General features: G+C 43.0%; 1 protein-coding gene across 1 annotated transcript in view; it reads left to right on the top strand.

The window, feature by feature from the left end:
• The window catches only part of ROR1 (receptor tyrosine kinase like orphan receptor 1), a 252,572-nt gene that overhangs the window by 166,429 nt on the left and 72,956 nt on the right, over positions 1 to 13,187 (top strand). Inside the window, exon 2 of the mRNA XM_077333470.1 lies at positions 1,293 to 1,364. Coding sequence (XP_077189585.1) covers positions 1,293 to 1,364 — 72 coding nt within the window. The remainder of the gene's footprint in view (positions 1 to 1,292; positions 1,365 to 13,187) is intronic.

Below are 13,187 nucleotides of genomic sequence, written 5' to 3'. Positions count from 1 at the left end.
GAGAATTTAGAAGGTCTAATATATGGTCTGTACTAAGTGATGTGTCAATTGCCAGTTGTTAAAAACCCTCCAGAAGGTAACTGGAGGCTGCTGATGTGATTTGGACTTGCTCAAAATGAGCCCTTTTCCATCCACACAAATACATGCGTTGTCTGTGATTTTTCTGTAATCGCGTGTGAAAAAATGTAGCAGGGAGATGGGGGCAGAAAATGGATGATTATGGAACTAATGTATGAATACTCAAAGAAAAATATGCTTAAGTTTGGAAACTGAAGCACACTTCAATGTGAAAGCAACATATTTCTGCTCAAATACGAGAACTTTTATTTGATTTGCAGCTGTCCAGCATTATTTGTGAGCAATATATACTTATAAATTCCACAAATATGTTTACAATTACAATTATAATTATACATTATATTTACCTTTGATGATGAATACGACCTGCAAATATTGATTTATTTGGTCTACTTTTATGGTGGCCCATTGTGGCTCACCACAGTACCGAAACCTTCCCCCACATCTGCATTTCCCTTTCTCTCAAAAAGCTGGGGGGAGGGACATTCCCCCTGCGGCTTCAGAATTTCTAGAAATGTTAAGAATTCTTGTGATCATCTTCATCTTTACTGCATTGGAACATTCTTCTAATATATTTGGTGGTTGATCAGGACAAAGAATAGATAGGAATGTCATTCCTTAGTTGCTCAAGATTTTCGATTCCTGCACTGAAAACAATCACTGTTCAAACAGCCTGAAGCAAATTTTTCTTTTAGTTAAACAGCTTGGCCATAATCCAGAAAATCCTTAGGTATGCAAACCTTATGTGCAGTTGCACACATCTGAACATCTCAGTTTCTTCCCCAAAAGAGCCTCTGAACTTGCCTGCGAATTTCCTTGGATTGTGTTTTTCAGGAAGTGTAGGAATATTGTGTTGGAAGGGAACAGGAATTTGAAAGGATTAGAACTTGCAGTGTAGCCACCTGAACTGGAACCCATGTGTTGAGCAACTGAATGTGGTTATGGCATCACAATATTCTTTTTGCTCGCAAATTAGCAAATAGTCTGTATGACATCTCATAGTCACAACTGATACTTTTTCAACAGAGACTGGAATTCATATCAGTCTAAGCCTTTAGTTTGTTGGCAGTGTGGCACGCTTAGATCTTTTTAACCAATGTTACTTAACATCATCTTACTTCAAAAGCCTGTCTTTGGAAATATAATAGTACTCTCTGAGTAGTCTATCAGTTGTGTATGTAATAATGGTTTCTTCTCTATACCCTTCCTTGCAGGAATGAACATGTCAGTTGCTGCTGATTTAATACCTACATCATCATGGAACATGTCAAGTGAACTAGACAAAGGTAAGCAGAGATGGAAAGAAATCTTCTAGTTCAGACTTTAAAAGCTCTTTTTAAGGTTCCTTTACTCTGTTTATGTTGTACTGGGTTGTATCTAAATCTGCTGCTAAGGGGAGGGGAGTTATGGCCCATTTTGTTTGCCAAGTGATCATTTGGCTTTCAATTACACACCACTCTTTGATTTTCAGGGAATGCTGGGACTTGCCCTCCTCCCTTTTTTCTTTTAGTAAAACGTTCCACATGTTAAAAATATGCCCAGATGTGAATTACAATGCATTGTGACCTACCTGACATTTCATCTTGTGGCTTGTGGAATCTGGATTCAATATTAACAACCTTTGGTCTGCATCAATTTGCAGGCTCATTTTGCTCTGCAGCTTTGAGTCAAGTTGTTAGTTCTGGACTGGGAAGGAGAACGAAACAAGCTTTTATATTTGTGACAGCTGTTGTGTAAGATACTGTGAACACACATTGTGTGCTTTCATTGCTCTGCTAGTCTCATTTGTGCATGCATAAAGTGTGCATTTCTCATGTGTGTGCTATGTGGTGTTGTAGCTTTGGCTGTACTTGCCTGCTTTCCTTGCCTTCAAACTGCTGGAGTTATGCCTTGCTTGTGATATCACCCTTCACACTGCAAAAGCTGAATTGCACTATAAACTATCTCAAACTATATACCTGTTATCCCAAAAAATGCAGTGGCAGACTGCAGTCAGGGCCGGTCTATCTATGTAGACATGTAGCACAGGCTCCACACTTCCAGGGCCCCTACACAATGCCTTCCTCTCCATGGATCAGGGCCGTAGCCTACCTCCTCCCCTCTTTTCCCTTTTTAAGGACACCTGGAGTGATACCCTTTTCCACTGTGGGGAACCCTTCTGTTCCCAGTCTGGTTGCTTCTGCCAAAATCATACTCTACTAGGGCCCTGTGAATCCTTAAACCACTCCTGACAACAGTAAATGGATGTTGTGTTGCATTCAGCTTGGTTGATTACTCCATGTGCATGTGTGCTATGTCAAAAGAGAAAGGTGAAAAATCAATATTCTAAGGGCCAAAGGCATGCATAAGAGCTATTTTAGTTTAGTTTTAGTTTAGTTTTTTCTCTTTTGTCTGATGGTGGTGCTGAAAGAAGTTATTGGTAAACTAGAATTATTAGTTTCTTCAGATAGCCTCATTCTTCTGGTGAGATAGGATCTAGGGCTTTAAATGACGGTTGTCGTTAGGGTTTCCAATCCCTTTTTTGTTCATTTAAAATCCTGAGAGACCTGCATTCTGGGTGTAGTTCATAATGTCAAGGTCAGCAATGCACACACATTTCCTTTTAATATTTTAATGTTGAGAAATGTAAAGGATATACAGTTTAAAGAAATCAACTTCCACCTGTTTTTCCCAAGAGCTGGCATGTGGTCTCAGAAACATCCGTATAAACTGGATTTTAAAGCTTGTTAAATGCCGCATGTGAAATTGGTTTGCAGCCAGCATTCCCAATTAAGCAGATGTCCCTATTCAGCAGCCTTCACAGTACCAGCCATTCTCAGAGCTCCCCCCAGTATACACTTCAGTATTTCATTAGATACATTTTTATACTCTTATTAAAATATTGTAAAAAATATTGTAAAACTTCATCATGCTATTCCCCTCCCTGACTACTTTTCGAGTGACTGTCTACCAGCTAAGTCTCATTTTTATTAAATAAACTAAATTGGCAACATTAAATAGTTGCCTATTTATCCTTTTTAACAGGAAATGAAATTTAAAAGAGACGCAACCACCCGTGAAGATCTGTTGAAAGCAGCAATTGATGCAACAGGGAGAAGGTGGTTTCTCACCAAAACATTAAAAATGAAATGCTACATGAAAAATAAAAATAATCATTTTAAGAAGTGCCTTAGAATCATTGGGGCAATTGTTTTAGCTTTCCCCCCCTGCTTCTGCCATTCATTGAGAGTTAGTTTTTCCACATAGAAAGAAACAAATTTTGTTGTTGTTGCAAACTGTCCAGATCCACTTCAGAAAAGTATAATCTTGCTCCTTGGAGACTGTTTTTCTCAGCGGGTTGGTTAGAAGCACAAGGCCTCTTGGTTAGGAATCATAAGTTTATATCACACTGAGAGATTTGTTGTGAGAAATAGTTGGTTGTTCAAGTATTTTAGAAATAATTTTGTGGCCAGTGGTATCTTTTAGATAAACAACATTTTATTCAAGGTATAAACTTTTCTGTGCATGAACACTTTTTTCAAATATGTTGAAACAGAAGTTGCCAGTCTGTATAATTTTTACTTCTGCTTCCATGAAACAGGAAAAGCATAGGCTTTAGTTACATACCTTTTACCAGTGAATAATTTTGCTTAACCTTTGTTGACCTGATTTTGATACTCATATTTACTATTAATACCTAGTTCTTAGCTATTAGCACCTTGGCTGCCAAAATATGACCTAGGCCATTTCCGCACCCGTTAAATGTTGTGAAATGCTTACCTAATGTAGTAGTTATATTCTGGCCCCTCCATATGACATCACCAACATCCAGTATCTGGACAGTAACCAGCTCGCTACATCCTCCATGTTAAAGTGCGAGTTTGGGAATCAGATAAAGTGGATTCACCAACCTATTTAGCACTAGCTACCGGAGAGCAACCAGCAGGCAACCAATGGAGGGAAGGTATGGAGGCTCAAACACACTAAAGGTGCCTGCCTCATCCCGCCCTCGCACCTGCCTTCCTCTCCCTAGTTCCCAGGGACAGGAATTTCTTTTTTTAAATGTCCAAGTTACTGGAACAACAAATAAGCAGACAAGCGTGCAGGCGATGCCAGAAATAATTTTTTTTTCAAGGTTGTAATATAAAGCGTGCCTTTCTAAAAAGTATCAAAGGACTTGTGGTCCCCTAAGGGATGGTGTTCAAAAAAGCACTATGCATCTATGATTCTATGCACAGGCATTTCAACGGAGAAGTGTGAATTAAAAAAAAATTATCAGGCTTTGTGGGACCTTTAAAACATGGAGAAAGGGGATTGGTTGCCTGGAATGATTGACAGGCGGAAGCGAGTCGCTTATAAGGCACGTTGCACTGTTCTGCCATTTCCAGCAACAGATGTGGAGGGGAAGACACGTGAAAAGAAGGCAGAAAGTAGAGACAGCAAAAAGGTGAGGAGGGGCTGGGAGGTGCTATATGATTCTTGTACAGAGCACTTGCTGCTTATATAAGAACTAACAGAAAAGTACCTCTGAATACAATGGGCACTAGTCTTTCCACCACCAGCCAAGGCCTGTAGAGGCCTCTGTGGGCCTTTTTGGGACACGGGGGAGAGTGTGGGAGGGTGTGGGAGAGGGTAGTCTGCTCCTCCTCCCACTGCCCCAGCAGCTCTACCAAGGCCTGGTAGGGGCTCCCTCCCCCACTGGCCCACAGTCCCAGGCCTTCCACCCTCCCTCCTAACTTCTGCTTACCAGGCTGGAGATTCTTCCAAATGGAAGAAGTTGGAGGGGGATGTGACCATGGGCGGGACATCCTTCCTGACTGGCCACTCGTTGGATTGATGGGGGGAACCCACCTTCTAGGAACTTTCTCAATTCTATGAATTTCTATACCAGTTTTCACTGTCCAGCAAACCATAAATAGAGTCTCTAGCATTTGCTGCATATTTCTCTGTGCACTTTGTTCACAGTGACTTTACAGGGTCAAAATCCTCAAGTGTTCCTGTTCTGTAATATTATTCTGAGAATGAATCTGGCAAATTTGTACTTTTATCACATGGTAGTTTCTAGATTTTCTTAGATTCTCCTCAAGAAATCTTTAAATGTGAAATTGATTCATATGGTGTAAGAAGACAGAATTACAGCTTTCATATCCATGCACAATTTACCTTTTCATTTTTTCTTGCTATCCAGGGATGTTCAGTAAATCAAGTGCCTCCTATGGGACCGGAGTTTTAAAAAAATTCTCTTTGTGGGGCCCTTTAAGTAGCCAATGCAGTAAATTACTGTGACTTTGTTTGAGAATTTTTTTAGTTACAGCACATTAGCTCTTTTGTTTGCTTTTCCACAGATAGAGTGTGTGTTTTTATTTGAGAATTTGTGTTTCTTGAATGTCTCATTTATGACTAATACAGGGTGTGAAATGTGAAGGTCATACATGAAAAGCTACCTCAGAGTCTGACCTCGGTACCATTCACCGGTTTGTTAAACTGTTTCAGAGAATGCATAAATTATTTTGGAATTTAGTGTCTCCTCCCCCACTATTTGTATTCCTAGTGAAGATAATGAATGTCTGATAATTACATAGAAAGTAGCTATATATAACAACCTTTTCCCAGTTCATTTAACTATCTTGGTTTATTTGAAAGATCAATGGATCAGAGAGTCAAGGGGTGTGTTTTAATGTATATTTCTCTTCCAGATTTCTCGACATTTCTAGTTTAAAAATTAGAACTTTAAGATGCAAAGGATGGGCTAATAAGTAGCAGATCTTAAAGTGATTGTATGTCAAAATTAACTGCTTATCATTGACTTTGTGGTATTTATCTTCTGTCATTTTATATAACACAAGCAGGAAACCCATAAAAACTTGCCCTCCTCCAGTTTTTTTCTATATAACTTCCCTGAAAATACCTATAGCCTCTTACTATTTCTAGCTTCTTTCTTTCCTACTCACCAGCCAACCAAGTTTTATTTATTCATTTGTTTGTTTGTTTATGAGACTTTTAGCCCTCCACTCTCCGGCAGGTTACAATATAAAACCACCCATAAAACATTATAAAACCCCATCCCATAACAGAACAACAAAACATAGTTAAAAAGAGGATAAAACAAGATTGACAGAATAAAACCTCCCCCGATCTCTGCGGCCATCCATCCCCCAGGGTTGGGAATGCTGGATGTCTGTGTAGCCTGAGGAGGGTCCCCTGTTATTCCTGGTTCTGATCTCAACCAAAGACCTGGTGGAAGAGCTCTGTTTTGAAGGCCCTGCGGAACTCTGATAGCGTTGTTAGGGACCTCAGCTCTCCCGGGAGCTCATTCCACAGGTCAGGACTAGAACCAAAAAAGCTGTTGCCGAGTCAAAAAAACTGGGTCAAGGCCAGGTGTGCTGCTTTGAAGCCAGGGACCTCCAGTAGATTAACACCCTGGGGAGGGGGGGGGAGAAGTGCCCTGGGGAGGGGGGGGCATAAGGAAACAAGCAGTTCCTCAGATAGGCAGAGCCCAGGCTGCGAATGGCCTTAAAGGTTAGCACCAAAACCTTGAACCTGATCTGGACCAGGTCTGGCAACCAATGCAGCTGCCTCAGTACAGGCAGACTATGGGGCCTCCAAGGTGCTCCCCTGTATTCAACTTTTCCTCTTTCACTCCCACTGCCACCCATTACCCAGGAGAAATTTGCTACATTGCAGTTTTAGTAACACAGTGTGGTAGGGCAGCGGTCCCCAACCTTTTGAAGTTTGAGGACTGCCTCCGGGGGTGAGGAAGAGCTGGCGGCCTGGGTGCTGCGCATGCGCGTTAGCGCCCCTGGTGGTAAAAACGCACATATGAGGAGCTGCCTCGCATGTGCATCTTCACCACCAGGGGGCGTTAACACGCATGCGCGGCAGCTCCACTCATGCACGTTTGTGTCCGCCAGCGTGCCAGCAGCCACGCCTGCCTCTTCCCCCCCCCCCAGCAGCAAGAAGCTAGCTGGGCCATGAGCAAGAAGCCTGGTGAGCTTCTCGCTGGGGGGGGGAGAGGCAGGCGTGGCTGCCGGCGGCCCACTACCAGGCTGCAGACTGGGGGTTGGTAACCCCCCTGGTAGGGTATCTGCAAGGACTTGTGAAGGGACTTAATTTTCTCCTGCATGCTTTTCCCACAATATTTCCTCTTTCCCTCTTCCTAGTAAGCCCCATACTCTGACCTTTTTATTTATTTATTTCCTGCCCAACCACCTATCTACCTTTTATCTGCCCCCATATTCACCTATAGTTATTATTTATTGACTTCATATACAATCCACCCTTTCACAATTATGAACCAAGACAGCTTACATCATTCTCCTCTTCTCCATTTTATCCTCACAATAATTCTGTGAAGTAGGTTAGGCTGAGAGTGTATGATTGGCCCATGGTCACCCAGCAAAGTTACTGTAAAAAGGGTCTTGGGGAGTCGCCTTCAAACCTTTGTGGGTCCTACAGATTGCAGAGAGCCAATAAACACATAGAGGCCAAATGGTTGAAAAAAGGAAAAGGATCTATTTGAAAAAATTCCAGAGATACATGAAATTAGAAAATCAATACAGAGACACCATGTGACAGAAAGCAATGGGATACCCTGTCTAATTCCATCCCCCCCCACCCAAAGCTGGGAGACGGACAAGGTTCAGGTTAATTGTAATTCTCTTTGAAGGTGCCTTACACTCCAGCGCAGTCTCTCTCAATGGAAATTAGGATCTGTGAGAATGAGGATCCCATCTAAGAAACCATAACCAGCTAGGCATCTTTGAAGTATCTTAGCCAGGCAAGAAGACTCTTGCGAATCCTTTGGACTGCAAGGTGAACAAACTGGTCAGTCCTAGAGGAGATCAGCCCTGACTGCTCTGACTAAGGAAGGAGACCGATTGGGGGCAGCCCAACCAGGAAGGCCAGCTCATAGGGAACCAAAAGTAAAAGGATTCAGATGACTTTATACTAATGCCTGAAGCATGGGCAATAAGAAGGAAGAGCTGGAACTCTTCCTGGAATCATGCTGGAATCATGCTGATGGAAAGATATGATCTAGTGGGCATCACAGAAACTTGGTGGAATGATTCTCATGACTGGAATGTAATAGTGGATGGATATGAACTGTTCAGAAAAAACAGAATAGATCGAAGAGGTGGAGGAGTGGCACTGTATGTGATGAAAGGGCTTACCTGTCAGGAAATTCCAGTGAAGGAGAGTATATCTACAGTGGAAAGCATCTGGGTGAAAATAAGCGAGGGGAAAACAAACAGATGATGGACATATTTATTAATGATCTAGGTGATGGGGTGGAGGGACTACTCATCAAGTTTGCAGATGACACCAAATTGGGAGGACTGGCAAATACTCCGGAAGATAGAGACAGAGTTCAACAAGATCTGAACACAATGGAAAAATGGGCAAATGAGAACAAGATGCAATTTAATAAAGATAAGTGTAAAGTTCTGCATCTGGGTCAGAAAAATGAAACGCATACCTACTGGATGGGGGATACGCTTCTAGGTAACACTGTGTGTGAACGAGACCTTGGGGTACTTGTGGATTGTAAACTAAACATGAGCAGGCAGTGTGATGCAGCAGTAAAAAAGGCAAATGCCATTTTGGGCTGTATCAACAGGGGCATCACATCAAAATCACAAGATGTCATAGTCCCATTGTATACGGCACTGGTCAAGACCACACCTTGAGTACTGTGTGCAGTTCTGGAGGCCCCAATTCAAGAAGGACGTGGATAAAATTGAAAGGGTACAGAGGAGAGTGACGAGGATGATCTGGTACCAAGGGACCAAGCCCTATGAAGATAGGTTGAGGGACTTGGGAATGTTCAGCCTGGAGAAAAGGAGGTTGAGAGGGGACATGATAGCCCTCTTTAAGTATTTGAAAGGTTGTCATTTGGAGGAGGGCAGGATGCTGTTTCTGTTGGCTGCAGAGAGGACATGCAGTAATGGGTTTAAACTACAAGTACACCGATATAGGCTAGATATAAGGAAAAAAAATTTCACAGTCAGAGTAGTTCAGCAGTGGAATAGGCTGCCTAAGGAGGTGCTGAGTTCCCTCTCACTGGCAGTCTTCAAGCAAAGGTTGGATACACACTTTTCTTGGATGCTTTAGGATGCTTAGGGCTGATCCTGCATTGAGCAGGGGGTTGGACTAGATGGCCTGTATGGCCCCTTCCAACTCTATGATTCTATGATCTAACAATAGGAAGCCATTATTATTGGGTTTTTTGATAAAATAAAAGCATCCTGGCTTACTATTGTAGTCCATTCTTCAGGGCCCATAAAGTATATGAAATTGCCATTCCCCCCCCCCAAAAAAAATCATATAAACCCTCATTCTCATGAACAGAAAACAATTTGCAGGCTTTCCTTTCTTTTCATATATACACAATGACTCGCCCTGAGGGTGCACAGGAATCTTGATCTTTCCTTGGAGCAGCAGAAAGAAAATATCATTGCTCCAAGGGAAAACAAAGGAGCAGCAAAGTTCTCAAAGATATTAAAAATGTATGTAAGTTCACTGCTGCATCTGATTGGTTAGGGGTGGGGCATTGGAGTGGTATTGTAACAACCCTGATCTAATATAGCTCTGATATATTATTAATAGAATCATAGAATTATAGAGTTGGAAGGTTCATCTAGAACAGTGGTCCCCAACCTTTTTATCACCGGGGACCACTCAACACCGGGGACCACTCAACGCCTTTTACTGAGGCCCAGTGTGGGGGGGGGGTAATTTACTCCTCTACTCTCAACCACTGCCCTAATGCTCTCTGATCGCTATGGTAATGTTTAAACATCCCTTTAAAATAAGATACAGACACACCACAACAATGAACATAAGGAACATTTTATTTTCATGGAAATTTTAACTCATGACAATGACAAATCAATGGGAACCCTGAGCTTGTTTCTCTGCAACAAGATCGTCCCATCTGGGAGTGATGGGAGACAATGACACCCGAAGTGTGTTGTAAAGGGCCGGGGGGGGGGGATGAAGTAAAGGGCCGGGGGGGGGGGGAGAAGGCGTCCTTCGGGGCCCACCTCCAATTAGTCCAAGGACCACATTTGGTCCACGGCCCACAGGTTGGGGATCGCTAATCTAGAAGAACAATAAGAATAAGAGTTAGTTCTTATAAGACTCAAAGCGGCTTACAATCACCTTACTTTTCCTCTCCCCACAACAGAGACCCTGTGAGGTGGGTGAGGCTGAGAGAGCCCTGATGTCACTGCTCAGCCAGAACAGTTTTATCAGTGCCATGGCGAGGCCAAGGTCACGCAGCTGGCTGCATGTGGGGGAGTGCAGAATCGAACCTGGCATGCCAGATTAGAAGTTTAACCACTACACCAAACTGGTCCAACCCCCTGTACAATGCAAGAACTCAGAACTACCTGCCTACCCCTAGTGACCCCAATTCCATGCTCAAATTATACCCCCCCCCCACACTCACGTAATTTCCAGAATCCTGCCTGGCCTGAAAGAAATTCAACTGCCATCCCACAGTGGCAATCTGCAATTCCAACAGTATGCAGGGAAGAGCCACAAGAGACAAACACTGGGGGCCATTCCGCACTCGTCCAAAATAGCACAATGGTTACAAATTGAAATCGCTACAGTTTTGCTGTTATGCACAACGTCGTTGACAATCTGCAACACTCCTGAAATCGATCCGCAAAAAGCGCTTCATTGTAGCGCTTTCAGGGAAATCCCAAAAAGTGGATTCACCCTCCGGAAAGTGGATTCACCCTCCGGAAAGGCGCTACACTCTTGCAACCAATCTGCAACACTAGCGGGAAAGTTCTGTGCGTTACCATTGTTGCGGTTTCTGCAAAGTCCCTCCCCCTAGCTCTCTCTTCTGATCTTCCGGTGAAGCGATCGCCATTTTTTTTCTCCAAGCGAGCAGAGATCAACGCACTGGCGAGCCTTCGTGTACCCAGCAAGGCTTCCCTGGCTGCAGAGCTGTTTTAAGTCACCAAGCACGAAACAACACACAGCCCCGTTTGTTGGTTTATTTTCCCTTTATTTTTCACTGTATTTTCGGCCGAAAATCATATCTGTGCTGGGGGGGGTTAATTTTTTTTTCACTCGGGGGGAGCATGGCAACGATGAAACGGCAGCTCAAACACCACCTGCTACCTAGATGGGTCTCTCCGTTGCAATGAATCAACACAGATTCGTTGCAACGTGTGTGTTTTTTTTAACTTCCTTAAAGGGAAAGGGGCTTTTTGGGATCATGATAACGGCCGCCCATTGGCTGCTTGATGGCCAGGGGCAGGACGAGCTCGGCAATATCGCTTCCTGGCTAGCGATTTTTGCCGAGACCGGAAACCTGTGGGAAATGATAGAAACGCAACTGGATTCCACTACAAAGCCAGGTATGCATAACGATGAATTCCACAATTTAAAATGCCGTTTTTTCACCCTGCAACCAATTTGCCACATAGATCTTGGTGCGGAATGGCCCTGGGATATACCTTCCTTCCCACCCACTCACAATGTGCCTAAACTCATAAAGTCAGCACTTCTGTCAGATGACTATCTAGCCACTGCTTAAAAACTCCCAAAGAAGGAGAATCCACCACCTCCTGAGAAAGCCTGTTCCACTGAGGAATCGCTCTGTCAGGAACATCTGGATGTTTAGCCAAAAATTCTTTTGAAAATTTCAACTGATTGGTTCTGGTTCAACCCTCTGGGGCAACAGAAAACAACTCTGCTCCATCTTTTTTTGACAGGCCTCTTCTGGACATGCTCCAGTTTCTCTAAATCTTTCTTCAGTTGTGGTGCCCAAAACTGACCATAGTAATCCAAATGAGGTCTTACCAGACTGGAGTAAAGTGATAACATCACCTCACATGATCTAAACGTTATACTTCTTGTAATACAGCCCCAAATCCCATTTTCCTTTTTAGCTACTGGGTCACATTCCTGACTCATGTTCTGTGTTATACCAGGACCCCCAGATCGTTTTCACATGTACTACTGCCAAGATAAGTATCGCCTATCCTATAATGATGCATATGATTTTTCTTGCCTACATGAAGAACTTTACATTTATCACTATGGAAATTAATTTTATTCATTTTAGCCCAGTTTTCTAGCCTGTCAAGATCATCTTGTATTCTGATTCTGTATTCTGGTGTGTTTGCTACCCCTTCCAGTTTAGTGTCATCTGCAAATTCAATAAGAACCCCATCTATTCCATCCAAATCATTTATAAATATATTGAACAACACAGGGCCCAGGACAGATCTCTGAGGCACTCCATTCATCACTCTAAGAAGATGGTGAACCATTTACAAGCACCCTTCGAGTACGATCCATCAACCATTTCTCAATCCACCTAATAGTAATGGTTCATCAAGGGACCAAGACCTATGAAGATGGTTGAGGGACTTGGGAATGTTCAGCCTGGAGAAAAGGAGGTTGAGAGGGGACATGATAGCCATCTTTAAGTATTTGAAAGGTTGTCATTTGGAGGAGGGCAGGATGCAGTTCCCATTGGCTGCAGAGGAAAGGACACGCAGTAATGGGTTTAAACTACAAGTACGATATATAGGCTAGATATCAGGAAAAATTTTTTCACAGTCAGACTAGTTCCGCAGTAGAATACGCTGCCAAAGGAGGTGGTGAGCTCCCTCTCACTGGCAGTGTTCAAGCAAAGGTTGGATACACACTTTTCTTGGATGCTTTAGGATGCTTTGGGCTGATCCTGCATTGAGCAGGGGGTTGGACTAGATGGCCTGTATGGCCCCTTCCAACTCTATGATTCTATGATTCTATCATCTAGGTGCTCAAGGACCGACTATTTGATTATTTGTTCAAAAATTTTGCCATCTATGGACGTCAGGCTGCCGGGTCAGTAGTTACCCGGATCCTCCTTTTCCCCCTTCTTGGAGATGGGGACAACATTTGCCTGCCTCCAGTCTTCTGGTACTTCACTTGTTCTCCAAGAATTGTCAAAAATAATGGACAGATGCTCAGTAATTACATCTGCAAATTCTTTAATATCCTTGGCTGCTGTTCATCTGGCCTAGAGGATTTAGTTCCATTTGAAGAAACTGGGTGTTTATGGACTACTTCTACAGTGATCCTAGGCCACAACTCCCATACTTCATCATGTGAAATGATTT

Source organism: Paroedura picta, chromosome 4 (genome assembly GCF_049243985.1).
Source record: "Paroedura picta isolate Pp20150507F chromosome 4, Ppicta_v3.0, whole genome shotgun sequence".
NCBI lineage: Eukaryota > Metazoa > Chordata > Lepidosauria > Squamata > Gekkonidae > Paroedura > Paroedura picta.
This window is presented reverse-complemented; position numbering and strand designations above follow the sequence as displayed.